Genomic DNA, 25,651 nt, shown 5'->3' on the forward strand with positions numbered 1-25,651 from the left:
ACGATGATACAAATATTTATAGAAATGAGACTATTATTTTGAAACGAACAAAAATGATAAACAAGTTTATTATATTGGGACGGGAAAGTATTAAATTATTATTTTTTTAACGAATAATATATTTTATATTTTTTTGTCAATATATATATACATATATATTTATATTAATAAAAAAATATGCTGAAATCCAAAATATCAAAAAAAACATGTAAACACGTAAGCGAATAAGTTCTAAATATATTTTGAAAGGTTTAAGGTTATCATAAACACGATGTTAAATAAAGATATATTATTTTTTAATAAAATATTTTAAAAAATAACAAAGATAAATATTTTAATAATAAATAGAATTCTAAATAAATAAATAAAATATATCTTAAAAAATAAATACTAAAAGAACAACTAAAAATATTTAATATTATATTTCAAAAAAGAATATATATATATATGTTTAAATTAATTTTTGATATAAACTATTTTAACATAATTGTTTATAATAAATTAACCTAAAAACCCATGCTACGCCCAACAAAAATCAAATCATAAAAATTCTATTTTAATTTGATTCTATAATAACAATAATTGATCTCTCGCTCTTATGTAAGGTAAACTGTTTTTTAAGTCTCGTAATTGGATCCTCTTATCATTTTAGTTCTTTAAGTGGAGTCTGTCGCAAACTAATTCAAGTGAAAGTTTTTTGTTGTTTCAGTCCTCCCGCGCCGAAAACACCCGTGTGGTTCGCCGGAAGGCACCTGGTGGACACGTGGATTTTATTTTAGGTGTCGTTGACCTGGCGGACACGTGAATTTTATTTTAAGTGTCGTTGACCTGGCGGACACGTGGATTTTATTTTAGGTGTCGTTGACCTGGCGGACACGTGGATTTTATTTTAAGTGTCGTTGACCTGGCGGACACGTGGATTTTATTTTAGGTGTCGTTGACCTGGCGGACACGTGGATTTTATTTTAGGTGTCGTTGACCTGGCGGACACGTGGCTTTCGGCGAGCCATGCGGGTATCTCCGGTGCCGCAGGACTAAAACAACGAAAATTTTTCACTTATGAGACTAGTTTGCGACAGACTCCACTTATGAAACTAAAATAATAAGGGTCCAATTACGGGGCTAAAAAAACAGTTTACTATATTAATTAAAGTATGTGGAATTTTGGTGGCCCATGAGATATTTCTTTTTTAGGCCCATAAAATTTCAATTCAAAAGCCCAACACAATTTCCAATTCACTTCTACAATCCATTTGATTGGCTGATCCAAACACATGAATTAATCTGGCCTGTCCACTCTAAGGATTGAATCTGTGCCCTTCATTCCTCCATGACCTACATATGTAATCAATTGTAGGCATTTACACTTACAATAGTGTGTTTGTTTTGTGAGATTGTTAGAATTTTATTATTATTATTATTATTATTTTTATATGAGATATAAAAAATTGTGTAGAAAATATAAAAATAATAAATGTGTATAGTGTCGCAATTTGGGTTTGGATTGTGATGCTTTTTGTGATTTTTTGTTTTATTCGAGTGATTTAGGCTTGAACCTCACATCACCTTGTTAAATGAAATCTTGTTTAATTGGCTTTTTTTTTTTCTTGAATATTTTTAATAAAATTAATTTTTTGTCCTAATTTTTTTTTTCAGTGGTATCAAAACATATTGTGTTTTCTTTAGGAAAATTAATTTTTGGGCTCTATTGTTTGAAGATATAAAAAGATCTTTGAATTAACGATCCAAAAGTAAGAGGATTTGGTTCAAATTCAAAATTCAAGAGACACAATTATTTGATAAAGAACACATCTTATCATCTGAAATTTTAGAGAATATATCTTTTTTAGGTGTGGTAACACTGAATTTCTAAAACATGAATCATTCTTTAGACGTGATCATACTGAATTTTTAGAACATAATCCATTCCGTAGGTATGATCAAGCCAAATCCCTTTTTTTTTTTTTTTTTTTTCCTCTTTGTCATTTTTTTTAGACTATATTTTATTTCTTTTCAAAAATATCAATTACTTTAAAATATAGGCTTTCTATACATAGCATAGCTCTCTTGAAACCATTCAACAGTGAGGCAAGTTTCCACCACAAAAATTTCCTAATAAGTCTTTGAAATTTCCTAAGGCAGTCAAATTGATTCAAGTCTATTGGTTATCTGAAAACTGCAAGAACCTCACAACACCAATATATAATACTTTGTAAGTGAAAAAATCCCATTAAAGGTGAAGTTTTGTGAAAGAACATTTAATAATTAAATAAATAAAAAAAAAAAATTAGAAAAGTAAACGAACATTTAAACATTATTTACTTTGAGTTTTATATTATTTACTATTTGAATTTTATGTTGCTAAAAAATATATAGTTTTTTTCATAAAATATTGTACTATACTATTATTTTTCTTAAAAAAAAAATCCCAAACCTTTAAAAATTCAATAATCCAGACCGAAAATAAACATTCAATTTCATTTCAAAATTTCTTTATAAATTATGATTATTAAACCATTGTTTCTACAATGAATTACTTAATTACGTTTGAATTTAAATTTTTTAAAAAATAGACATTAATTCGTAGTTAAATATAAAAAAGAGATTTTATATATATTTGTTAGTAGACAAAAAGAAAGCCACGTCTCGTGGTGTGAGCCATGATCTCCACGAGCAATTGGTAGCCATGCATCCATATCCAATTTATCGATCATTTCCTTACAGCCTCACACTCGATCTGCTCACTTTCAATGACTTGTTGATATGATATATACACACACTTACCATTATTAATTAATGATTCACTAATAATTAGTTAGCTACAAAAGAAAGACAGACAATATGGGAGTACTGAGGGCAATTCCAGTTCCTCCTGTATCTGTACATTCTTCAAAAAATCAAAATCAAAATCAAAATCAAAATGGCCTCCGGACAGCTCAGTATGTTTGTTCTAGGCCGATGTCGGTAAAGTGCGCGAAGAAGGAGGCCGCTGATGAGGAGCCTAAGCAGAAGAGGAAGCAGTCGTTCTTGGAGAGTGTGACAGAGGCTCTTGATTTCTCGCAGGTTCGATCCGATAGGGATGCTGAGCTCCTCGACGACGCCCGCCAAGCCACCACCTCTGGAGAAAGAATGTCGAGGGAGCAGGTCTCTCTCTCTCATATAATAAGTAATTTATTCAGAAGGATAGTGGCCGCGGATTTTCACGTTATAAAAATAAAAAAAAAAAAAAAAATCTTGCTTCTAATTATTTTGTGTTAATTCGTAAATCCTTAAAAGATATAATTAAAACAAATTAAAAATTTAACAAACGGCCAAAATTGATGATTTAAAAACAAAGCTAACAAACCCCTAGTATCCTCGTATCATATTAGACTAAATGTTTTTTTAAAAGTAAAAGCTAAAAACACTTTTTAAAAGTCAATTCAATTTATATGAGTTGTATGTAGGCATAGATCAGCTGTTGATCCAGTCAAGTCAGCATGATACTGATTTGACCGAATCAATATATGTTATATCAACTAAAAACATATATTTATACATATTTTAACATATTTTATAATACAACATATGTTATACTATGTATAAATATATGTTGGTCATATGTATGACATATGCTGATCGGTCAAATTGGCACCATACTGACTTGGCCAGATCAGCATAAGATCTGTTGTCGTTGTTGTATGTACTACATCTATATATATATATATACATACATAACAAAAATGAACATCAAATTAGGCGTAGTTTGCAACTTTTGGTACCGCACAATTTGTCTTGTTTTGTAGACACCTAACAAATTAAAGAAGCTAGAAATTAGATGGATAATAATGCATCAATAATATAAATTTGTTTTGTTGAATGTACTTAGTATGGAGCGCTGAGGAGGAAGATTGGGGGCACATACAAGGATTTCTTCAAGTCATATGTTGAGGGTAATAATAATAATAATAATAACAAATAATATATTTATCAAATTCCAATATTTCTTTATTTTATAGGGCTTCATTCAATTTACATCTCAATTTTTTTTACTATTTTTTCATTCAAATGTGTTGTATCGTATACTTTCAACATCTATCTATTTTCATTCAATCATTTATTCTACCTTAAAAATTCAAAATAATTTGTGACTGCAATATATAATTTTTTTTTTTTTTTTTATAACATGAGAATTCTGCAATATATAAATATTAATGAAATTAACAGTGGAGGGAGAGTACGTGGAAGAAGGATGGGTGGACAAGACATGCAAAATATGCAAAAAGGATACAAGAGGAGAGGCAAGACAAGTCGATAAATTGGGGAGATACGCTCATGTTGCATGCTTGCAGTCCAACAACAATGCTTCTCCCAACTTCTTCACAAAGTTTTTCAAATAATTTATACTATTAATTTCATACACTCCTTCTTAATTTATATATATATAAATGTCTAATAGTCAAATTCATTATGTTATTCTTATACTATTTTATTTTGATTTTGTGACTTACAAAAATTTCTCATTGTGGTCATGTCATTCAAACACTGTGTTTGTTTGGGGGATTGGATTGGATTTACATTATTCATCCAATTTTTTTCCCCCAAAAATATCAAATCAAACACCTCTTTCTCATTTTTTATATTATACTAAAAATCAATTTTACATTCAAAATATCACATCAACAACTATTTATATCACATCATACAGCTATTCAAATTCAAAATTTTTTTTATTCAAATCACAACTCAAAATCCAAACCACCAAACAAACACACCTATGTTCACTCAATTTTCTATTTTCTTTTCTTTTTTGGAACAAAGGACATAAAGTACACAAAAAATATGTTTTTTTGTGGACCTATGAAGTAAAATTTTCTATTGGTAAAAATTTCTTAATAGTCAGCATATCATTTTTAACTAAGAGCATATTTATATGTCACTATGGATGTAGTTTTAAGCATATGTAGGTGGCACTACTAGAAAATGACCTATTTATTCACTCATAATAATAGGTTCGGAAAAATTGGTGAATTTTGTAACGAAATATATTGGGATGAATATTTTTATTTTTTATTTTTACTTTGGTCAATATTTTATCTTTTTCGATAAATTTTTCCGTAATAAATACAAATATTACGATATGTGGCAAAATTTTGGTCAAAAGTCCTACAAATTTGACATCGTCTAGCACTAGCTAATCGAGATTGTCAAGACGAAGAGGATCCACGAGTAAAGGAGGACACAACTAGGGCAGAATCAGAGCTTGCTCTATTGCCTAGCTGAAGTCGAGTCTCCTCAAATATAATCTTCAAGAGTAGGCAATGGATGTCGAAGAGCTATCAAGATCTAAATAAGGTCAAAATGGTCCTGAATAATTTGTGCGTATCACAGACGATATTGGATAAGCTGAAGATGTGCATGAAACACATTTACGAACTGACCATTTATCTGTCGGATGGAGTTCAGTGTGCTCAAAAGCTGATAATAATGAACAAAACCTATAGTCTGAAAATGAGCAGTAAGAAAATCTCAAACCTCATTTACAGTATTAAAAGAAGTCAATTGGACCTGAATAGTAGTCACAGGGATATTATGCAACCAAATAGGAATTTATGATTTTTACTATCTCAATCTTCCAACTTAGCAATATAATATGCAATCTCCTGAAAAGTGAGATCAACATTCACAACGAGATGGGGGAACAAGTGGCAGAACATCTCCAATTACAATACGTCATAGCTTTCCACGAATCAGGAAACTTTTCATAGACTGTAGTCAAATATCATAATTATTTCCAAATAAGAGAATATTGATAAGAGAGTGAACATTCATACACTCCATTAGAGGATACAAGATGAGAACACGACGAAAAAACGGCGACAGTGACGCTCACGTGCCGGTGAAAAAAAATGCTGTCGTCGGACTGATCGGGCGTGTGATACGCACACTACCGAATGGCAAGAATTTTTTGCTGAGAGGTCACCAAACAGTGGGCAAGACGGTGGTGGTGGCGGTGATGCTCGAAGGTAGCCGGAAGTAAGTGGATCAAAAAATAAGTTATGAGACTAAAATGCAAAACCTTACTTTGATAGCGTGTAAGTTCTATAATTAACAATTTATCAACTAAGCCATCACATAAAAAAAGAAATATATGCTTTTTTATTAACGGTCATATAATCATACGAAGACAAAGATAGAGACCTATAAATATATATTCTTATTCCATATAACATATACGTATATAAATATCTACGAGTCCGACAACCAATCGTACTTCTGCTTAACATTGGTAGGATCTTTCCCGAAAGCGATACCGTACTCGGTAGCCACCCAATAGCAATCCGGCCCGCATAGGCGGTCGATCTCAAAACTCGACTTAAATGCTTCAATCGAAGCAAAAAGGTTGCTCCAACGAAGTTCGCATATGAACTTAGTGTCTTCGAAAAATGAATTGCAAAAATGAAAATTGTAGTCGTCATCCTGCGAAAGGGTATGCTCGCCGCGGTCGTCGCCTATCGCCCGGCAATGCACCTTTATATAAGAGCTCGACGACAACTTGTTAAGGATGTGAACTCGATACCCCCTTGTAAATACACATGTTGATGAGATTGCCATGAAGCCATTAGCAGCCAACAATATTAATATTGCAACAACTTTCACGTGACAATCCATTCTCATCAAATTTCTATGATCGAGTTTTGGACACTTGGTTGGATGTACTTAATTGGTATTTATAAGGATTTTTTATTTGAAGGTGTATTGTTGTATTTGTTGAAAATTAATTCTATTACCAAAATTAAGGAAAGGTAACCTATTTAATTATGTATAGATGCCATATTAGACTCTAGGAAATAACCTGAAAATGGTATTTAAAAATAGTTTGATTTGTTTGGGAAATAAGTGTTGAACGTTGACTCTGTTCATTTTGTGTTTTGGAATATTTGTTTATTCGTAAGATTTTAGTTTTTGATTTTGAATAATAAAACTTTGAATTGAAATAGTTGTTTGACGTGATATTTTGAATGTAAAATTAAATTTTAGTGAAATATAATAAATAAAAAATGAGTGTTTTATTTGATATTTTTGAAAAAGAAAAAATTAGAATAGTAAAATGAGATGAAAAATTATACAAGTAAACATTAATGTTTAAGCCAAATAATCATTAGGGCTGCTCTTAGAGAACACAGACAATGTTGAGTTTTATATAGTTGTAGGATCAGAATTAATTGTCGATTCAATGGATTATGGATATCAATAAACGAGTTTAAAATTATAAATTTTAATTTAAAATTTTTTAGTAATAATTTAATTCAAGTAATTAATTGAATCTAGTCATAATAATAATAATAATAATAACAATAATAGTAATAATAAAATAATAATAATAATAATATATGTTACCATAATTAACAAAATTACATTAATTACGAATTCAAATTTTATCTGAACATTGGTCATATTATATTATACCGGGTATTGTGCTGAATTATAGATTCAACACTGTGGTAACCAAATTCTAATTGTTAGATTTTAAAATCGGTCAACAGTCTACGTTAATCCAATGGGTAAAATTGTCAATTTGTCACTAATATTAATAATAGTATTGATTTCATCATTTATAGATTTGATTTAAGTATTGCAAATTTGAAAAATATATAATTATATAAATCATTTCTTATTTGATGGGAGAAACTATTTCATATGAAAAATAATAATAATTTTTTTTTTTTAATATCACTCGTTCTAAATATAAAATCGTCCAAAAAATTAAATTAAATTTTTCAATGATAATGGATCAATTTGAAAAGAAATCAATATTTCAAAATATTAGGAATTAAGAAAAATGATATTAGGGCTTATTGATCGAAAATAAAATACAAAGGTTATGTTTACCTGTCCGATGGAAAAATAACGAAGAAGAAGAAGAAAGACATGAAAAAAAAAAAAAAAACTTATTCAGCTTCCCCTTCAATTCGGATATGCTATTAGCATCACGACCAGCAATAAACTTGGTATTCACATATAACAAAAGAATAATATAATCAACATCATAAAAATTATTAATAAATACATAAGAATTAGATGCGGTTTTATGAAAAATTATTTTTTCTACATCCAGTTGCTCAATTTTCAAATCAAGAGTAGTTGCAAGTTCTAAGGTCATCTCCAATCCATCAACTTCATTTATCCAGTTTTATCTCCAAATATGCCGTTGCTACCGTAATTTTACTCCAACCATAACTTCATTTTTCACTATTATTCTTCAACTATTCAATTTTTCCTATTATTTTAAACAACTTTTTATTTTTATAATTTTAAATAAATTTTTTAAAAATTTAAATAAATAAAAATTAAATTTAAAAGTCAAATTTATAATTTTAAAAATTTAAAAAAAAATAAACCATAAATAGCGTTTGCTACAGTGCAACACAAAAAAATATAGTATGAATTGGCGTCCAATTGGAGACGGTTAGCGACAAATATGGAGATGCAACGTCAATTTTGACGTTGCATTGAAAATGGTCTAACATAAGTTGAATAGAAGATATTTTAATCTCATGAGAGAAAATATCATCAAAATCAATACCTAGCTAGTTTTTGACAAATTTTTTATGACTAATATTGTTTTATATCTTGGTTGAGAATTGTGTTTAGTTGTCTTTAACTTAAGCATCCATGAGTTTGTATGTTTAATTTTCATATAAAGACTTCAATTGATTTTGCATGGCTTAAAACCAAATCTACTTACACTCATGTGTGATGACTTCGCGATAGTATTTTAGCTCTTCCACATCAGTTACCAGCAAGGGCGGAATTACATGGGAGTTAGGTGACTCTCTCGCCCTCAAAATATATGTATTTTTTTTCATGTAAAAAATAATAAAATTATATATTTTATAATAATTTGTCTTTTCTAATTTTTTTTATTTTGTAATGTAAAAAATCTTAAAAAATTTATCAGTTTGTGGATTTATACTTTTAGTTTTTAAAATTTTATTTTTTCATAGTAAAAAAAATATTAAACTTTATGTAATTTTGTTGAATTTTTTTCTAAAACATTTAAATTTTTCAATTTTTATCAATTTTTTGTTGCCAGAGTGTACTATGAATGAAAAAAAATAAATTGATAAAAAAAAAAAATCAATTTTGCCTCCCCTTCTCCCGAACTTTTACTGCTGGTTCTGTCACTGATTACCGGTACATATTCACGTAAATAATACTTTGTAGATATTTGATATTATCTGGTCGTGCGTTGTAACTTAAGTTGTGCTGATAATTCTTCCTGGTTACTATTATTTTATTCATTTGATTGAAATTCATCATTTGTCGAAAAAATTGCCTTATTATACCTAGTAATAAAAAATAAAAAATAAAAAATAAAAAAAAAAAAAAAAAACTATGTTCTATATTTGAAATAGGCTTTTAAATACGGTCTTCCAAGGTGGCTTCTAATTCTTTTACCTTATAGATGGGATTGGCGCTCGGATGTTGCATTGCGATAGTATTTATGGACATTGGCAACGGATTGATATTTGTATCAAGATTCTTGACCTTAGAAATAAATTAAAAGAGTATAAAAATTTCAAAATGACACACTTGTAATAGTATAAAACTCCTTACGCCTCGGATCATTTGTTGCACATGGTTCGTCTAGTGTGACTTGTCCGTCGGGTCTAATTTGCAGAGTATTAGGTTCGGCCGAAGATTTACCCAGTGCGCACTTTCGAGTAGTAGCAGCGGATTTCCACGTAATTCATAAAAATTAAAAAAAATAAAAAAAAACCCTATTATCTTTATTATTTATTCGGTTTCTAATGTACAAAATTTTACTATGTATAAAATTTAGCCCTAATTCCTTTTAACAAGCATTTAACACTTTTAAAACTGAAAATGACAAAAAAGATCCGAAACAATTGCAAAGCCTAATTGAGAGTGAGAGTGGAGCCGTCATACAGCCTGTCTGGATCCACCATTCTCCACCACTAGAGCATTACCAGGAGGTGATTTCCCCAAAATACCCCCAACCTTCCCAGACAATTCCTCCCCCCAGTCCCACAAATGCAGAACTATGTAAGAACCAATCCCGCCGATCAATCCGTACGCGATCGAATAAGTCAACGGCATCAGAATCATGGTCACGAACGCCGGAATCGCCTGCCGCATGTCCCCCCAGTCCACCTCCACCACCGTCCTCATCATCAGCACCCCCACCAGTATCAGCGGCGGCCCCACCGCCCACGGCGGAATCGACGCCAGCAGCGGCGTGAAGAAGAAGGCCAGCATGAAATATCCGGCCACCGTCAGCGCCGTCAGCCCCGTCCTCCCACCCTCCCGGATCCCCGTCGACGATTCGATGAACGTCGTCAACGGCGACGTCCCCAGCAACGCGCCGACGACGATCGCCGCCGCGTCGGACATGAAGGCGAAGTACTGCCCCTCGAAGTCGCCGTTGCCGTCGGTGAATCCGGCGAACCTCGCCATGGAGTAGAGAGTCCCGGTGCTGTCTAAAATGTCGATGTACAGAAAGGTCACCATCGCCTCCCAGAAATGGGGTTTTCCGATCCCCTTGAAGCTCAGAGCTCCGGCGGTCTCCTCAATTTTGTGGACGTCGATCACTTTCTTGAAGTAATCGAAACTCTCGTCGCCGGCGGGGGTGTCGGGAAACATGGTGACCTTCGTGTGCCGGAACCAGGACACGGCGGTGACGAAAAGTATGCCGTAAATCATTGCCCCCTTCACGTTCTTCATCAGACAGTAAGCAATTATTACAAACCCTAAAACCCCCAGCCAAAGCGTGGGGCTTTCCATCCTGTTGTGCAGGCAGAGAATGTCGCCGGACGGGGAGCCGTTCGGGTCGAGCAAAACGGTGCCGTTTACTGTAATCACCGGCGATACGGCTGACCGGTCGGAGATCGGGCAGCCGCCGAGGGTCACGAGGGTGTTGAGATGGAATCCGATGAGGCCGATGCCCTGACTGCCCTGAAGTCCGATGAAGGCCAGGAAGAGTCCGATGCCGGCGGAGGAAGAAATCCTGACGGGCTTGGGGACGAGCTTGGCGAGCTTGGCGCGCAATCCGACGGTGGAGATTGCGAGGAAGAGTAACCCTTCGACGAAGACGGCGGCGAGGGCGTTCTGGTAAGAAACGTTGCCGGAGCCATGAAACCCGACGACGGTGTAGGCGAAGTAAGCGTTGGTGCCCATGCCCGGCGCCACCGCGAGGGGGAGGTTCGCGGCGAGGCCCATGATGGTGCAGCCGATGAGGGAGGAGGCGACGGTGGCGACGATGAGGTCTTTGCGGGTTCTTTCGAGGCATCGGGCGTAGCCCGGGTTGACGGGGTTGAATTTGCAGGAGGGATATTCCGGCGGGAGGAGGGGGGTGGAGCAGTTGGTGGGGGTGCCGTTGGGGTCGGGGCAGGTGGCTATGCAGTCGGAGAAGGAGCACGTGCCGCCGGAGTCTTCAAGGATGGAGGCGTTGACGGCGAGGATGTAGGCAAGGGTGAGGAACGTGGCGGTGCCGGCGCGGAGCTCCGTCGTGAAGGAGGTGTTCCGGTCGGCGATCTTGAAGTACTTTCCGACGCGGCTTTTCGCTACGTATGAGTTGAGCCGCCCCACGGCGGAGGAGAACGGCCGCGGCGCCGGCGCCGGCGATGGGGGCGGCCGGGGGGGCGCGGATTCGACGTCCATTTGGGAGTGAATGAATGAGAGTGAGTGGAGAAAAAGGGATTCTTATTTTGACTACTCAAATAAAAAAATATCTTATTTCAGAGATATATATCTATATATGTATTGCCACTACCACTTTCTATCGAATTAAATGTTCTTGTTTTTCTGTCCACATATTCTTGAAAGGTCCGGGATCTCCAACATAAAAGGGAACCCGAATAAAACAAGTTTACCATATGATTATCTTTTAAAATAGAAATAATTACACAGTTTTAGTTCTAGAAGAACTTTACCAATTGTTCCAATGACATGATTGGTACTACGAATATGGGATGTATTGCCCACTATAGTATTATTGCCTAGTAAATATTAAAACTATATAGGCACGGTTTTTGGAGATTTTGAAATTTGGAAGGAAAAAAAAAAAGAAAACTTTTGTTGTGATATTTTGTGAAAAATATGGGAAAAAAATATCAATTTCAATCAATTAAAAGACTAACGAAAATAACTGGCATTGACGTAACGGGGTTTGACGTGACAACTGTCTTGGAAACAATACGATCATGTACAATTATATACGTTCATATTGTTATATATTCGTGTCTAATTTATTGTACAATTATACACGGTCATATTTAATTCTACAAAGCCGTTTACTTTTTTATGTTGATTTAAAATTTTATTTTTTGTTATATCTTTTTTAAAAATATATATATTTTGAATTTATAATAGTAGATATAGTTAAAATGAAAAAAATCAATAGTAATCTTAATATACTAAAATGTATAAATTTTAGTTCAAATATAAAAATTTATCGAGTATGTTCGTTTGGTTTTATAGAAGGATCAAGCTTCAAGCATCTCTTCACGTTGACGCGGGGTTCTTTAATTCATGTTAAAGCTTCAAAAGTTCTTCGCATTCTTTGTGTAAATTAATAATTCGGTCCTCCTCGATCCAAAAGTTAAAGGGACATAATGTCGAATAATGTTATGACGTACAAATTAAAATTCACATTTATGAAGTCACCAAAACCATCAAAGGAAATTTTAAAAGCCGATGATTAAATTCACATTCACAAATATCAAAGTTTTTCAAATCCTCTAAAAAAAAGTCACCCAAATTACTACAAAGAAGCTGTCATAGCTAAATCCAAAGTTCAAATTCATCTTCTTGAAACCTCAAATCATCTTCTTCAAAATCTTTAAAGATGTCATTCAAATTTGAATTAAAATTCGAATTGATCCGAAATGCGAATCAAATGGCTCATTTAAAGAATATGACCCGTTTTAAGTCAATTTAAATTCTACTCCCTCCATCCCGAAACTATAGTCTTGATTGTGTTGGGCACTATATTTAAGGAATATTGATATTATATTGATAGTGGGTAAAAAGTATAAGTAAAAGACATTTTTGCTTTTGTGAGTGTATTAGTGTAGAAAATAGTGACAATTGTGTAATAATAATGAAAGAGTAAGGGTAGTTATATAGTGATATAGTTATTTATGGAAATAAGACTATTATTTTGGGACAGACAAAAATAGTAAACAAGGCTATTGTATTGGGATGGAGAGAGTATGTAATATGTAGAAAACTTATGTTTGTGAAATTAATGCAATTTTTTTTTAACATATTTTTTAGGATGCCCAATAGGATCTCTCTACTATTCATTTTTTCCTTTTGTAGAACTTTTAACAATCAATAGTTTTTTATACAATCAAAATTTCCAAAACTTCATCAAAAGCAATCGCTCACGCCGCCTCTAAAAGAATCTTCACACCGACCTCATCAAGAACTTCAAATGCTTCTATAAACATTAGAATAACAACAAGAAACATGGTCAAAAGAACGTTATTTCTTCTGTGAAAATACTCCTCCCAAAATTACGGAGCAAAACTCACTCTATGAAGAAAATAAAAGCTTCAAGAGTACCTCAACTCCCATTTACGCCTTAGCAAATCGTAAGTCATTCAACCGTATCAAATTCTTCTTCGGTGATGACTACCAACACCTCAAATACAAAAGATCAACTCGTTACACTGACTAAAGTCGTTGAAGGGATATCTCAACACATCCAACAATAAAACACTCTCATTGCCAAACTTCTTGCAAAGTTAGACAAATTAGAAAAAAAATGGTCTAAATACTGAAAAAGAATCATCTTCCCCTCTAACCTAAGATGAAGTAGCAACATCTACGAATCAATGCCACAGTAAAGAAAACATGGCTGAACCAATTCCGTTTCAATCATCACCGGACTCCATCCATACATTCCGATATGACGAGTATATCACACAAGGTTTCAAAACAGAATTTAAAGAAGTTCAAGTTCGACACATTTACTCAAGCCTTACACTGCAAGAATCGAGCCTTCAAAATTTCATTGAGCTATGAACTGTTGAAACTTCAAAAATTCGATGGCTAGGACAACCTAAAGTAGCATGCAACACATTTTTTTGAAATAATGCGGGGACATGTGAAGACCTCCTATTCAAGAAATTTGTACGATCACTAAAATGCAACGCCTTTGACTAGTACATCGACTTAGAAGATACTTCTATCGACAGTTGTGAGCAACTAAAGTATAGATTCTTAAACTAGTTCTATAGCACAAAAAGAACATTTAATATGATAAAGCTCAACAATAACCATCAATGGAAAAATGAGCTAACAATCGACAATATCAACTCTTGGAGAAGTCAAACTCTGAACTGTAAAGACCATATTTGTAGACTTTCGGCATAGAAATGTATATCCAAAAATACAATGGAGATTGGAACATATCATCCAAATGATCCGATCTCATATTTTTGAAGATTTTGTTACACGTGCTCATTACATAGAGTTAAGTATGGTTTGAAGTGGAATGCATGAGCCATATGTTAAAAAATATTCAAAAATGAAAAGATATGAAAGATATGATGCTGCAAAAAAAATAAAGCAATATCCCAATCAAATCCTCCAAAAAAGGATCTTTGATCATAAAAGCAACGCCTAAAATATCCATAAAATTCTAAAATAAAGAAAACGAAGTTGTAAGGAAAATCTAACAAACTTAGACAAGCAAGCCTCTAAAGATAACCCTTAAAGATTTGCAAGCCAAGACTTATCATTTCTTGGATTATGACGTCTCGGACATCTTTAAAAATCTACTTAAAGTAAAGCTTATCAAACTTCCAAATTAGAAGAGATTGGAAAAAGTCGAAAAGGTTGATAACCCAAAATACTATAATTACCATTGTATCATAGGACATCTCATCAATGATTGTTTCAGTTTCAAAAACAAAGTCATGGAATTAGTTCATGAATGAAATATCACCCTCGAAGACGATTCTGTTGTTGTTAACATCGTTTTGATCATGTTTGGATCTCTTGAAATTGACATAAAAGATAAAAAATCTTATTATCTTACTACCAATAAGGATGAAGACTTAACGAAGGTAATCAAAGATGAATTAAGTGAAGAATATGTCACAATGACCTTCCCTAGTGAAGATTTGATCTTATGATCCAAACCTTATAACTGATTATTATTGGTCGTGGGTTATATCAATAAACAAAATATTAGCCGGATATACAAAGATGGAGGAGCTACAATCAACTTCCTTCATCTATATATTTCAAAAATTGGGAATATCTTTAAATCAACTCCTCAAAAGTTGTGTAATGATACGCGAATACAATCAAGAGGGGTAAAAAAATACTTGGTACTATAAGATTGATATTGAAAATTGATGAAATAACCAATCATTTCTTCTTCATTATAAATACGGAGATATTGTTCAACATTCTTTTGAGGAGACCATTGATACACGAGAATGGTGTAGTCTCTTCGACATAACATCAATACTTTAAAAATAGTTAAAATAAAGTGACAAAGAAAGTTCTTGGTGACACGAAATTGTATACTAAAATTAAGTCACACTTTGCAAATGCAATACTTTACAAAAGTAATAGAAACACCAAAAATAAATGAATATATCAAAGCACCACAAATAAACTTGAAGGCAAAATCAAGAAATAAAAGAAAGACACATGTCTCAATTTCGCCTAACTTTTTAATTGAACCTTTGAAAAAATTGATTCTTCCAACGACTCCTCTCAATTTCATATCTCCCTCGCAAATTAAGAAAGAAACTAAAGAAATAATGGAGGTCATACAGATATAAAAGATAAAAGCTTTGACCCGAAAGCCTATAAACTTCTCACAATAATTCGATTTAATCCAAACAAAAATTCAAACGAAAAGTCACGTTTGAAAAATTACTACAACAAAAGATCCAAAACTTCAAGAGCTAGTCTTGGATATGTGGCACAAGTTTTAGTGCCAATTGCTATCAAAATAACTGCAAACTATCATATTATGAAAAATGAATGCTCATCTTACAAGTTGCCTCAAAATGACGACGATTGAAGGGTTTCTGTCTGCAAAAGACTAAGACCCTCCATTTTCACAAAGTTAGAGTAAAAAATCAATAAAAACCATGGCAATGTGAATTCTACATCAACAAAACATATGGATGTTGGTGGAGAAATCAAATGTCTATTTCCATCCTGTATGATGCGTCAAACAAATATAATAATTTATTACTATAATATTTTTAAGACTAAATGACAAATCGTTATCTTTACCAAATTCAAAGAAGATAAAAAAAAAAGAAAAAAAAAAGTGTTTCATCATCTTATTGCATCAATGAATGCGGTGAAGAGACTATAGTCGAAGAAAATGTAGAAAATGCACTTTTTTGGACTTTTTTTTACGATTTATTTTAAAACAATTCAAACTCTCTAATATTTTTTATGATTTATTTCGAGATAATTTCTAACAATTCATACTTTCGAAATACTTTTTGTAACTTATTTAGAGACAATTCAAGCTTTTGAATATTTCATATTTTAAGATAATTCAAACTCTCGAAATATGTTTCTAATTTATTTTGAGATAATTTCTACGGTGGTATTTTTTTAGACAAATAAACAACAATTCATTGTCACGAAATAACTTCGATTGAGACAAATTATCCAAGTGATGTCTTAGATCATGAGTGAGATACTAATTGTCTCGAAAAAAGACAATCCTTCGAGACAAATTGCATTTTTGTGGTAGTATTGCAATTTTTTGAATTATAAAGGTTTTTTTAATTACTAAACCTTTTTTTTAATTATTAAATCTAATAATTTGTAGTAAATATATATAAATAAATATCATATCAAAATGGTAGCTAAGTTCAAAGAGAAAATACCCTCTAACTAAAACACAAATCAAACAAATCCTAAAGTGTATATATATATATATATATATATATATTACAATCAAATACCACAAATATCCATGAAGTGGAACAATATATTTTACTAGCATCATAATTAAAATATAAGAATGATAATTATATATATATATATATGATGTTTTTATTATTATTATTTTCCCTAATATTAATATGCTATTTTTTTGGAAATATGAAGTTCAAATGGTAAAAAAAAAAATTAAATAAATCTAAATCGGGAAGAAAGTGGATTGACAAGAGTGAGAGACCACTTAGATTAGCTTAAAAAAATAGAAGAAAAAGTATTGATTTTATATCTATGTGAAATTTTATCAATTTATTTTTTAAATATTTGAATATAATAAAATTTAAAATATTTTGAAGGAAGTGTATTTTTTTACTAAATCTTTATGCTTTACTTTACGATTTTATAAATTATATTTAAAACTTTTAAATTATCTAATATAATTATAAATATATTTTCTAAATTGAATATTTTAATTATATTGAAATTTTTAATTTAATTTTAATATATAAATTAAACTTAAACTACAATTTAAATTTTTATTAATTGTACCCTACACGCCAAACGCAATCTGTCAAACTACAAAATATATAATTTTGTTTATATATTGAGTTTTTAAGGAAAAAAAGGTAAAATCAAAGAAAAAAGAATTATGATGTAAAAATGGAAAGATATTTTTGATGAATATGTGATTGCGGATTGGTGTTAGTTCATGATTAGGTGGCAATGGGAGGTCCAGGACCAGGGCCAGGACCCTTTCTAGTGTGAATTCGGGCGGCTAAGTTTGACTAAGTCAACGAGACGACCAATAAAAGCGTTGGTTCGAATGCAGCTAACCAATAAATGGAATCATATAATTTCAATGATTTCATATGATTCATGTGCAGTCTACATTGCTTTTCTAAAAAAAAATAATAATAATAATAATTAAATCATTTAATATTTTTAGGGTGTGTTTGTTTGGGGATAAGATTAAATTTTCACTGTTCATCCAATTTTTTTTTCTAAAAAACATCAAATCAAACACTTATTTTTTATTTTTTATATTATACTAAAAATCAATTTTACATTCAAAACATCACATCAACATCTATTTATATCACGTCGTACAATTATTCAAATTCAAAATATTTACTATTCAAATCTCAATTCAAAATCCAAACCCAGAACAAACACACAGTAAGAGAAATATAGCAAACAAAGACTTGGGAAAGTCAACATAGATAATAACAATAAAAACCGGAATAAAAAAATTAAATAAAATAATAAAAACCAGAATCAATCCTTTTATTGGAGTCCAATCTTTGGACTTTTTGTTTATTCATTCACACCCAGTTTTTAGGCTACTTTTTGTTTGTGTTTGATCGTGTCCCCGTTTGTTTTTTCAAATTTAATTTGATTTTGAAAATTTTAATAGAAAATAGTGTGCTTATTTATTCACAGTATGTTTCTTTTGAAAGAATTTTTTGGATTGAATTTAAATTTTAAAATGAGTTTAATTTTTTTGTGTTCCTTTAAATTTTATTTAGTTTGGATTTGAGAATTGTGATATGCATTGATTTGATAAATAATGATTGAAAGAGTTTAAAAGTGTAATACTTCCTTTGTCCATAGTACATTTTAGTATATTAGTATTATATTGATATGTGGTACAATCGATATACATAAAGACTATTATACCCCTTAACATTTATGGTATTAAGTAGTGTTATTTGATGACATTTGCGTAATATCATATAAAGGGTGGGGTAATTTTATATTTTAATAGAATGTACATTTACTAAAAAAAAATGGATACATTTGCGATGAACAAACTAAAATAACAAAATGAGTATATTGGTGGTGCTGAGAGTATATAATTTTTTTTTTTTTCAAAATGGTAAGAATGGTTTTCCAAAGAATATTCTGAATTTTTTTCCCTAAAAAACTATAAAAAAAAAACCATTTTATTCAAAAAAATATTAAAAAATTGTATGAAATTTTTACTGAACAGTAGGTAATAGTAGAATTAGAAAACCATTTTATTTGAGTCAAAATAATATTTCTGCCTTTATCATCATTGCACGATAAAATATTAAGGTTGTGTTTCTTTATAAATTTTATTTTTTTACTATTCAAAATTTATTTTGAAAAAATATTAAATCAAATAATTAATTTTTTTATATATTATATTATAAATTTATTTAACATTTAAAATATCACAACAATCTCCATTTATATCTCATCCAATGATTATTCAAATTCATTTTTTTACTATTAAAAATCTAATAGTACCAAACTGTGAAACTGCCTTACAGAAATACATTTTCAATTTAAAAATAGTTATATTTAATTTAAGGGTATTTTTCCATTATTGTTTCACTATCTATTCATTTGTAAAATTAATTTATTTTAATTATAAATAAATATTTATATATTTTTACTTATTTGATTATATAAAATTTTATTTTCTGCAAAATATATTTATATTATATATATTTTATTACAATTAAGTCACTAAAATAATTAAATTTATATTTTAAAATTTGTTAATCCCATATTTATTACATTATAAATTAAATATTAATTAAATAAATATTATAATTCAACTTTCAACTCAAAAAGTCAACCTCTACCAAACTTCAAGTCAATTAATTCTTTTACATATAATTATGAATAAAAGTAAACAATTTTCTTTTTTATTTTTCTCTGAAGGTATTTGTACCAAATAACTATTGCAAAAATTTTATTTCCTTAAACTCTTATTACACCAACTCAAGCCTAACAAAGTTTGTTTAGTTTGACTTTCATAAATAACTAATACTTCCTCTGTTATCCGATTGTGTGCTCATTTGACCGACACGAATTTTAAAAAAAATATATAAATATAGAAAATTTTTTTTTTTTTGGTAAATAAAAGTAATATTTTTTTTACTAAAAAAAAAACGAGAATAAATTTGAATGACAACAAAAAAAAGTGAAAATAAATTTAAATGATAGAGGAAATACTGTTCAGTTTGTACAGTTTCTGATAAAAATATATCATTATTTATTCTAATAAATTATTGTATCAAAATATAATTTAAATCAAAATCAAATAAACCGGTATTAATTTGTGTATTTGAGGCTTTTTGGTATTTTTTATTTCAATATTTTTAATAGCTAAAACATTATTTTGATTTGAAAAATTAAATAATGAAATACGATTTAAAAGAAAGATATTTTAGATAATAAATTGTAGACAAAAAAAACTTTAAATATATTTGGATAATTGTACCTTGTTAACTAATACTTCTTTTGTCCCATATCTATCCGTCAATTGCTTTTTGCACATAATTTTAATAATATTAATATTATATTGGAATGTAAATAGAAATAAAAGTAAAAAGATTAAATTAACTTTATTAGTATTGTATGATATAAAAGTATCGACATTTGTGTACTATTTTGTAAATTGGAAGGGTATTTGTAATGTTAAGTAGATAGTACAATTACTAAAAAAACAAATGAGTACTTTGTTATAGGACAAACCAAAATGAAAAAATTAATAAATTGTCAAGGGATGTAGAGAGTATTGCATAGGGTAAAATGCATCTTTAGTCTATTTTATTTGTTTATCTGTCAACTTTAGTTCATTTATTTTTAAAATGATGATTTTGATCTATTTACTGGAACAAGATTTATTACCTTTTATTAGGAAATATAGTTATCACACACATATATTACATTTCCTAAAGACAGAATACTTCTAATAAAAATAATAATAATAATTAATTAATTAATCTCAAAATTTGAAATTTAAAATTTATCGCTAATTTATTTATACAAATATAATTCAAATTTATTTCAAAATATCATGTTAATTTACATATTTTTCAATTATTTAAATTTCTCCCATTTTTATATCAAATTTCAATATTTAAATTTTACTAAATTTTTATATTCAATTTTGCAAAAATAACTAATCCTACAAATTCAAATAATTTTAATATTTCCAAATTATTATAAAAATTATAACATTAACATAATTTATATAATTAATATCTTGAAATTTAAATATATTATTAATAATAGATATTATTTATATATTATTAGATAATAAAAAAATATATAAATTATATTGAATTTTATAAAATAGTAAAGATAATGGGTTGAAAGTAATTGTTACTTAAAAATAATAATTTAAAAGTTGATATGAATATGTGAATGAAAGAGATAAATAAAGTAATCATTATAACAGATGTTCTATGATGTCTCTTTTAGTCCTTCTATTTTAAAATGATAATTTTGGTCTCTTGTTTATTTAAATAGTTTAATTTTACTCATTAATTATTTTTTCTTTTAAAATCTAAAAATATGAGCACTTTTTTTTTTGTCTGTCATTTAAAATTAAAATAATTTCATTTTTAATTAAAAATCATACTATTTTTTATTTGTTAACTATAAAAGATAAAAAGTAAAGAATAAAATAAACACCGTATTAAAATTTATTTCGAAAAGTTTGAACCTGGCTAAAAAACACAAGTAATACTAAAAATACTGAAAATACTGAAGATCTTTCAATTATTATAGATTGTTTGACATTATACAACATGTAGACGAAAAAAATATCAATTTTTTAAAATAGGCAAACAGAGTCATCATCATCATCATTATTTTCTATTACAGTTAAATTAAAAAAATAAAATTTCAAACTAATATCAGTTGGTGCAGCCCGTCCGTCCTCATATCTATTGATCTACTCCTCACGTAACGAAAATAGTTCAATGGAAACCCGCTTGACGAGTGGGTCCTCCTAGAGTGAGCCACGATTTCCGTCAAACTTACGGTAGCAGTGTAGGTAAAGAATGAGGGTCTCGATTTAGTCTTTGAAGCCGAGCTTGATCATGGCCTAGACTATGTCCTTGGTGGTGATGGTCTTGCGCAGCTCGCGCTAGTAGCAGTTGTTGGGTTCGTTGGTGATAAAACTAATGTATTGTGTCACAAACTCTTGGACAGTCTCATTTGCGTTGTAAAAAATCTTCACATGTGTCAACAAAAACTTTTGCATGTTCTTGATGATGTTCATGATCGGCATGAAATGATTTTGGTCATAGACCACACATTCCATGTCTATGCCGGGATACGCTTGAGGAAGTAAGCCCATGCTGAAGTCTGCCGCCTTCATCTATGTTCTCGTTACACTCCAAATTTTCAATTATTATTAAATAAATCTCATACAATAAATGAAAAATTAATATCGATATATATATATATATATTTTGGTAGAAAGGCTTGAAATCATTCCTAAGTGGGGTTTATTGGAACTGAATTGATCCCACCCAAGAAGTAAAATTAAGATAAGAATAAAGAATAAGACAAAACTATTAGTAAGAATAACACATATATAAAGAAATTTGTTAAAAAATTGTGTTAGTGAGTTTCTCAATTGCAATTGTAGAGAAACTCTCTTTCATTTGTCACATTCTTTTTATGATAAAAAATAACAACAATAAAATTCTCAAGAAAAACTTCTTTCATTCTTAATATATTTGTCATCTTATATTATTTGGTTTGTATATTACATATATAACATTAGTTCTTTGCACAATAATCTGAAAAATGGTATATTTTTATTTAAATTTAATTTTTAAAATATATAATTTTGATATAAATATATATATATATATTACATATTGAGGTAGAAAAAAATGACAAGCACGTGAAGGTGATGAGAAACTCTATTATATCTAGTCTGTTTCTTTTGGGGATTGAATTTTAAATACACTATTCATTTCATTTTTTCCCCAAAAATATCAAATCAAACGCATATTTTTTATTTTTTATATTATACTAAAAATCAACTTTACATTCAAAACATCGCATGAACACCTATTTATATCACATCATATAACTATTCAAATTCAAAATTTTTACTATTCAAATCTCAACTCAAAATCCAAACCCCCAAATGAACACACTAGTGTCCCTCTATTTCTCTTTTTTCTAATTTTGTAATATGTCACCATATCATAAAAAACTTTGAAATAAATGCCTCAAAAAAATTTCTCAATCCTAAAAAAATAAAAACAAACTACGTAATCACTAGAAACAGAACTATTGTACTTCTCAAATATGTATATTAATTAAAAGCGTTAAAAAATCAAGTTAATACCTTAATTGCAGAATCACCACCAACTCCAACAGCACAAATCAAGGCGAAGAAAAGAAAAAAAATGTAAATCTTTATTTTCTAAAATCATGGTTAGAGTTCTATATCTAGTTCAATATCTAACATGAAAGATAAACTAAAAGAACAAATAAAAGGACATGATTTGGTGTCTAAATACAAATAATATTTGCCCACTATTTATTTTCTTATTAGAATACATTATTTTTAAAAAAGAACACAAGAAAATGAGAAGGTGAACTAAGAATGATGTCTAGATAGAAAAAGAAATATACGAGAATTGAATATAGTTCAATGGATTTTCAGATGAAAAATGTTTACAAATTTAAAATAATATAATTAAGAAAAAAAAAAAAAAAAGAGACTATTGTGTGTGTGCTTGTGTGTATTTGTTATGCTATTGCAGTGAGCAAATTAGTAGACAAGGTGTGGTATAGGGCACGAGCTATATGTTCGACACTTAGTTTCTTATTTTTTTTTCTTTTCTCTTAAACTTTATTAACTAATAACACAATCACTACTACTGCACCAATTGATTTTCTTTTATTTGATTTTCTTGAATTTTATTATTTTTGTTGGATTGGCACATGATGTGTATTAGGCTTTTTGTATTTTTCAACTCAACAATTGTTGACTTGGCCCACTTGTGATCTAACCCAAGTGACCAATTACTTATCATCATCAAATCATTAGATGTGTTTACGACCATTGAATGTATTAGGGCTATATGTATATGTATTTGTATTGTGCACCGCTGCTTAAGTATTCTATATTCTAGCATGATTGTGGTTCTCTCCCTCAACCCTTATTCTTCCTCTCGCTTCTATGTAGCTCGATCGAGGGATTCTTGTGAGATTTTTCATAGATTATTTAAGCTTAACGTTTCTAGTGTGATATGTGAGAGATTCACGAGATTTCAAGTTGTATCTTACGTGATTGTGAGTATTAGATCAATTAGGCTAGAGTTTAGTATTTCCAGTAAGTTTTGAGGCCATTCTTGCCCCTTTTTTGTCACACAGGAGTCGAAGTAGCCTCTACACTATCCTTTTTGAATAACAAGGGTGTTACAAGAATGAGTCTCTATATTCATTTTTTTTTTTTGTTTTCTTTTCTTGGTTTGATTCAATACGAGTTATTTTAAATTTAACATTGGTTGTTTCGATAAAAAGCTAATATTCCTAAATTATTACATATAGGAACTTATGACAAAATATAAAATTAATCTTTATAAAATATTACATATAGCAAATTTAATACAAAATATTATAAAAACATATATAACTAAATCTTCTGCATCAAAGCAAATATGTTGATCCTCATGATCTCTTTATTGTATTTCAAGTATGCACCAGCAAAATTTCAACAACTGTTAGAGAACTACCTTAAGATTCTTAGGGATGGTTTGAGGTCTTCTAAAACCTCATTGATCTTGCTATTGTTGTTTCAAATAATACATAATTTCTTTTGCTCTTATGCATGATAAATTACAAAAAAAATAAAAAATAAAAATTAAACATTGAAATTATTTTGATTGCATACGTTTTTGAAAAGTGAAAATAATACATGTACACATCGTCAGCATCTTTAGATCTACATAATTCTAAATCCGAATATAATTTCATTTCAAAATAAAATAACAAAATATAATTAACCATAAGAATATAGAACAAAATTTTTAAAACATATCATTATCAATACCTTCAATAGAATTCTTACCTATATATGCAAATAAAATAATAAACAATTTCGATAAAGTTCTATATAAATAATAGTTAAAGAGAATTTGTTTGGAGGAAACTCGAAAGAAGGTAGAAATAATGATGAATTATAATATAATTATATTAAATATATTAATGTTATAGATAGATTTTGATTATATCAAACTTATATTTAATGATGTAATTAATGTAATACTCTTTTCGTTCAACCAGAAAATATACATATTTATACTTTGAATTGTTTAATTATAAAGTAATTATTTCATTAAATATTTTACTTTTTTTTTTTGTTTACAAATGTCCTTACTTTAAAAAAAAAAAACCAAGTACATCTTTACACTACTTTTAACTAACCACTACAATTATACTATTATTACTTTTACTATTTTTAGAATTATATATATTATATCCATGATTGAAAAACAAATTTGCTATAAAAATAAGTTGTGGATAATTTTTTTTAATATTACTTATGGAAAAAAAATATATTGTAAATGTTGCTATTTATGAATAAGTATAATATTTATTTTTCTATAATATTTTGTGGCAAATATTTAGACAATTTTGTCCTATATTTATTACATAACAAAATTTCATGATTATATTAGTATTTTCTTGTAGTGATTTGTCTTCGTTAAGTCAAAATTATAGGTTTTCGTCAAATTTCTTATTATTATTATTATTATTATTATTATTATTATTTGTTTACAAAACTATTTGAGACTCATCTTGATAGAATAACCGTGAATCTTGAGTAATTTAAAAGGAAAATAAAGATTTTCTTCAAAATTTAAAATTCAAAACCCAAAATTTGTTTTTAGAAAACCTATGTATTCAAATGTTGCTTTTCGGT

General features: G+C 29.5%; 3 protein-coding genes across 3 annotated transcripts; 1 reads left to right on the plus strand and 2 right to left on the minus strand.

Moving 5' to 3' along the window:
- Positions 1-2,755: 2,755 nt before the first annotated feature.
- LOC127256309 (uncharacterized) lies at positions 2,756-4,570 on the plus strand. The gene is made up of 3 exons (XM_051282263.1): positions 2,756-3,144; positions 3,869-3,932; positions 4,207-4,570. Exons 1-3 carry the CDS (start codon positions 2,842-2,844, stop codon positions 4,377-4,379), a joined length of 540 nt encoding a protein of 179 aa, XP_051138220.1. The 5' UTR covers positions 2,756-2,841; the 3' UTR covers positions 4,380-4,570.
- Positions 4,571-6,228: 1,658 nt separating this feature from the next.
- LOC127256071 (self-incompatibility protein S1-like) lies at positions 6,229-6,651 on the minus strand. Its single transcript, XM_051281901.1, has one exon. It carries the CDS (start codon positions 6,649-6,651, stop codon positions 6,229-6,231), a length of 423 nt encoding a protein of 140 aa, XP_051137858.1.
- A 3,102-nt stretch (positions 6,652-9,753) lies between these two features.
- On the minus strand, positions 9,754-11,713 carry LOC127256307 (adenine/guanine permease AZG1-like). The gene has a single exon (XM_051282262.1). The coding sequence runs from the start codon at positions 11,662-11,664 to the stop codon at positions 9,928-9,930; it is 1,737 nt and encodes a 578-aa protein (XP_051138219.1). The 5' UTR covers positions 11,665-11,713; the 3' UTR covers positions 9,754-9,927.
- Between the last annotated feature and the right edge of the window lie 13,938 nt (positions 11,714-25,651).

Source organism: Andrographis paniculata, unplaced genomic scaffold (genome assembly GCF_009805555.1).
Source record: "Andrographis paniculata isolate CXL003 unplaced genomic scaffold, ASM980555v1 Contig55END, whole genome shotgun sequence".
Taxonomy (NCBI): Eukaryota; Viridiplantae; Streptophyta; class Magnoliopsida; order Lamiales; family Acanthaceae; genus Andrographis; species Andrographis paniculata.

Bases quoted from the DNA above. Each gene is read 5' to 3' on its own strand.
- LOC127256309 (XM_051282263.1), top strand. From the start codon at position 2,842: ATGGGAGTACTGAGGGCAATTCCAGTTCCTCCTGTATCTGTACATTCT. The intron at 3,145-3,868 runs GTCTCTCTCTCT...GAATGTACTTAG, and splicing joins AAAGAATGTCGAGGGAGCAG to TATGGAGCGCTGAGGAGGAA. The intron at 3,933-4,206 runs GTAATAATAATA...TGAAATTAACAG, and splicing joins CTTCAAGTCATATGTTGAGG to TGGAGGGAGAGTACGTGGAA.
- LOC127256307 (XM_051282262.1), bottom strand. From the start codon at position 11,664: ATGGACGTCGAATCCGCGCCCCCCCGGCCGCCCCCATCGCCGGCGCCG.
- LOC127256071 (XM_051281901.1), bottom strand. From the start codon at position 6,651: ATGGATTGTCACGTGAAAGTTGTTGCAATATTAATATTGTTGGCTGCT.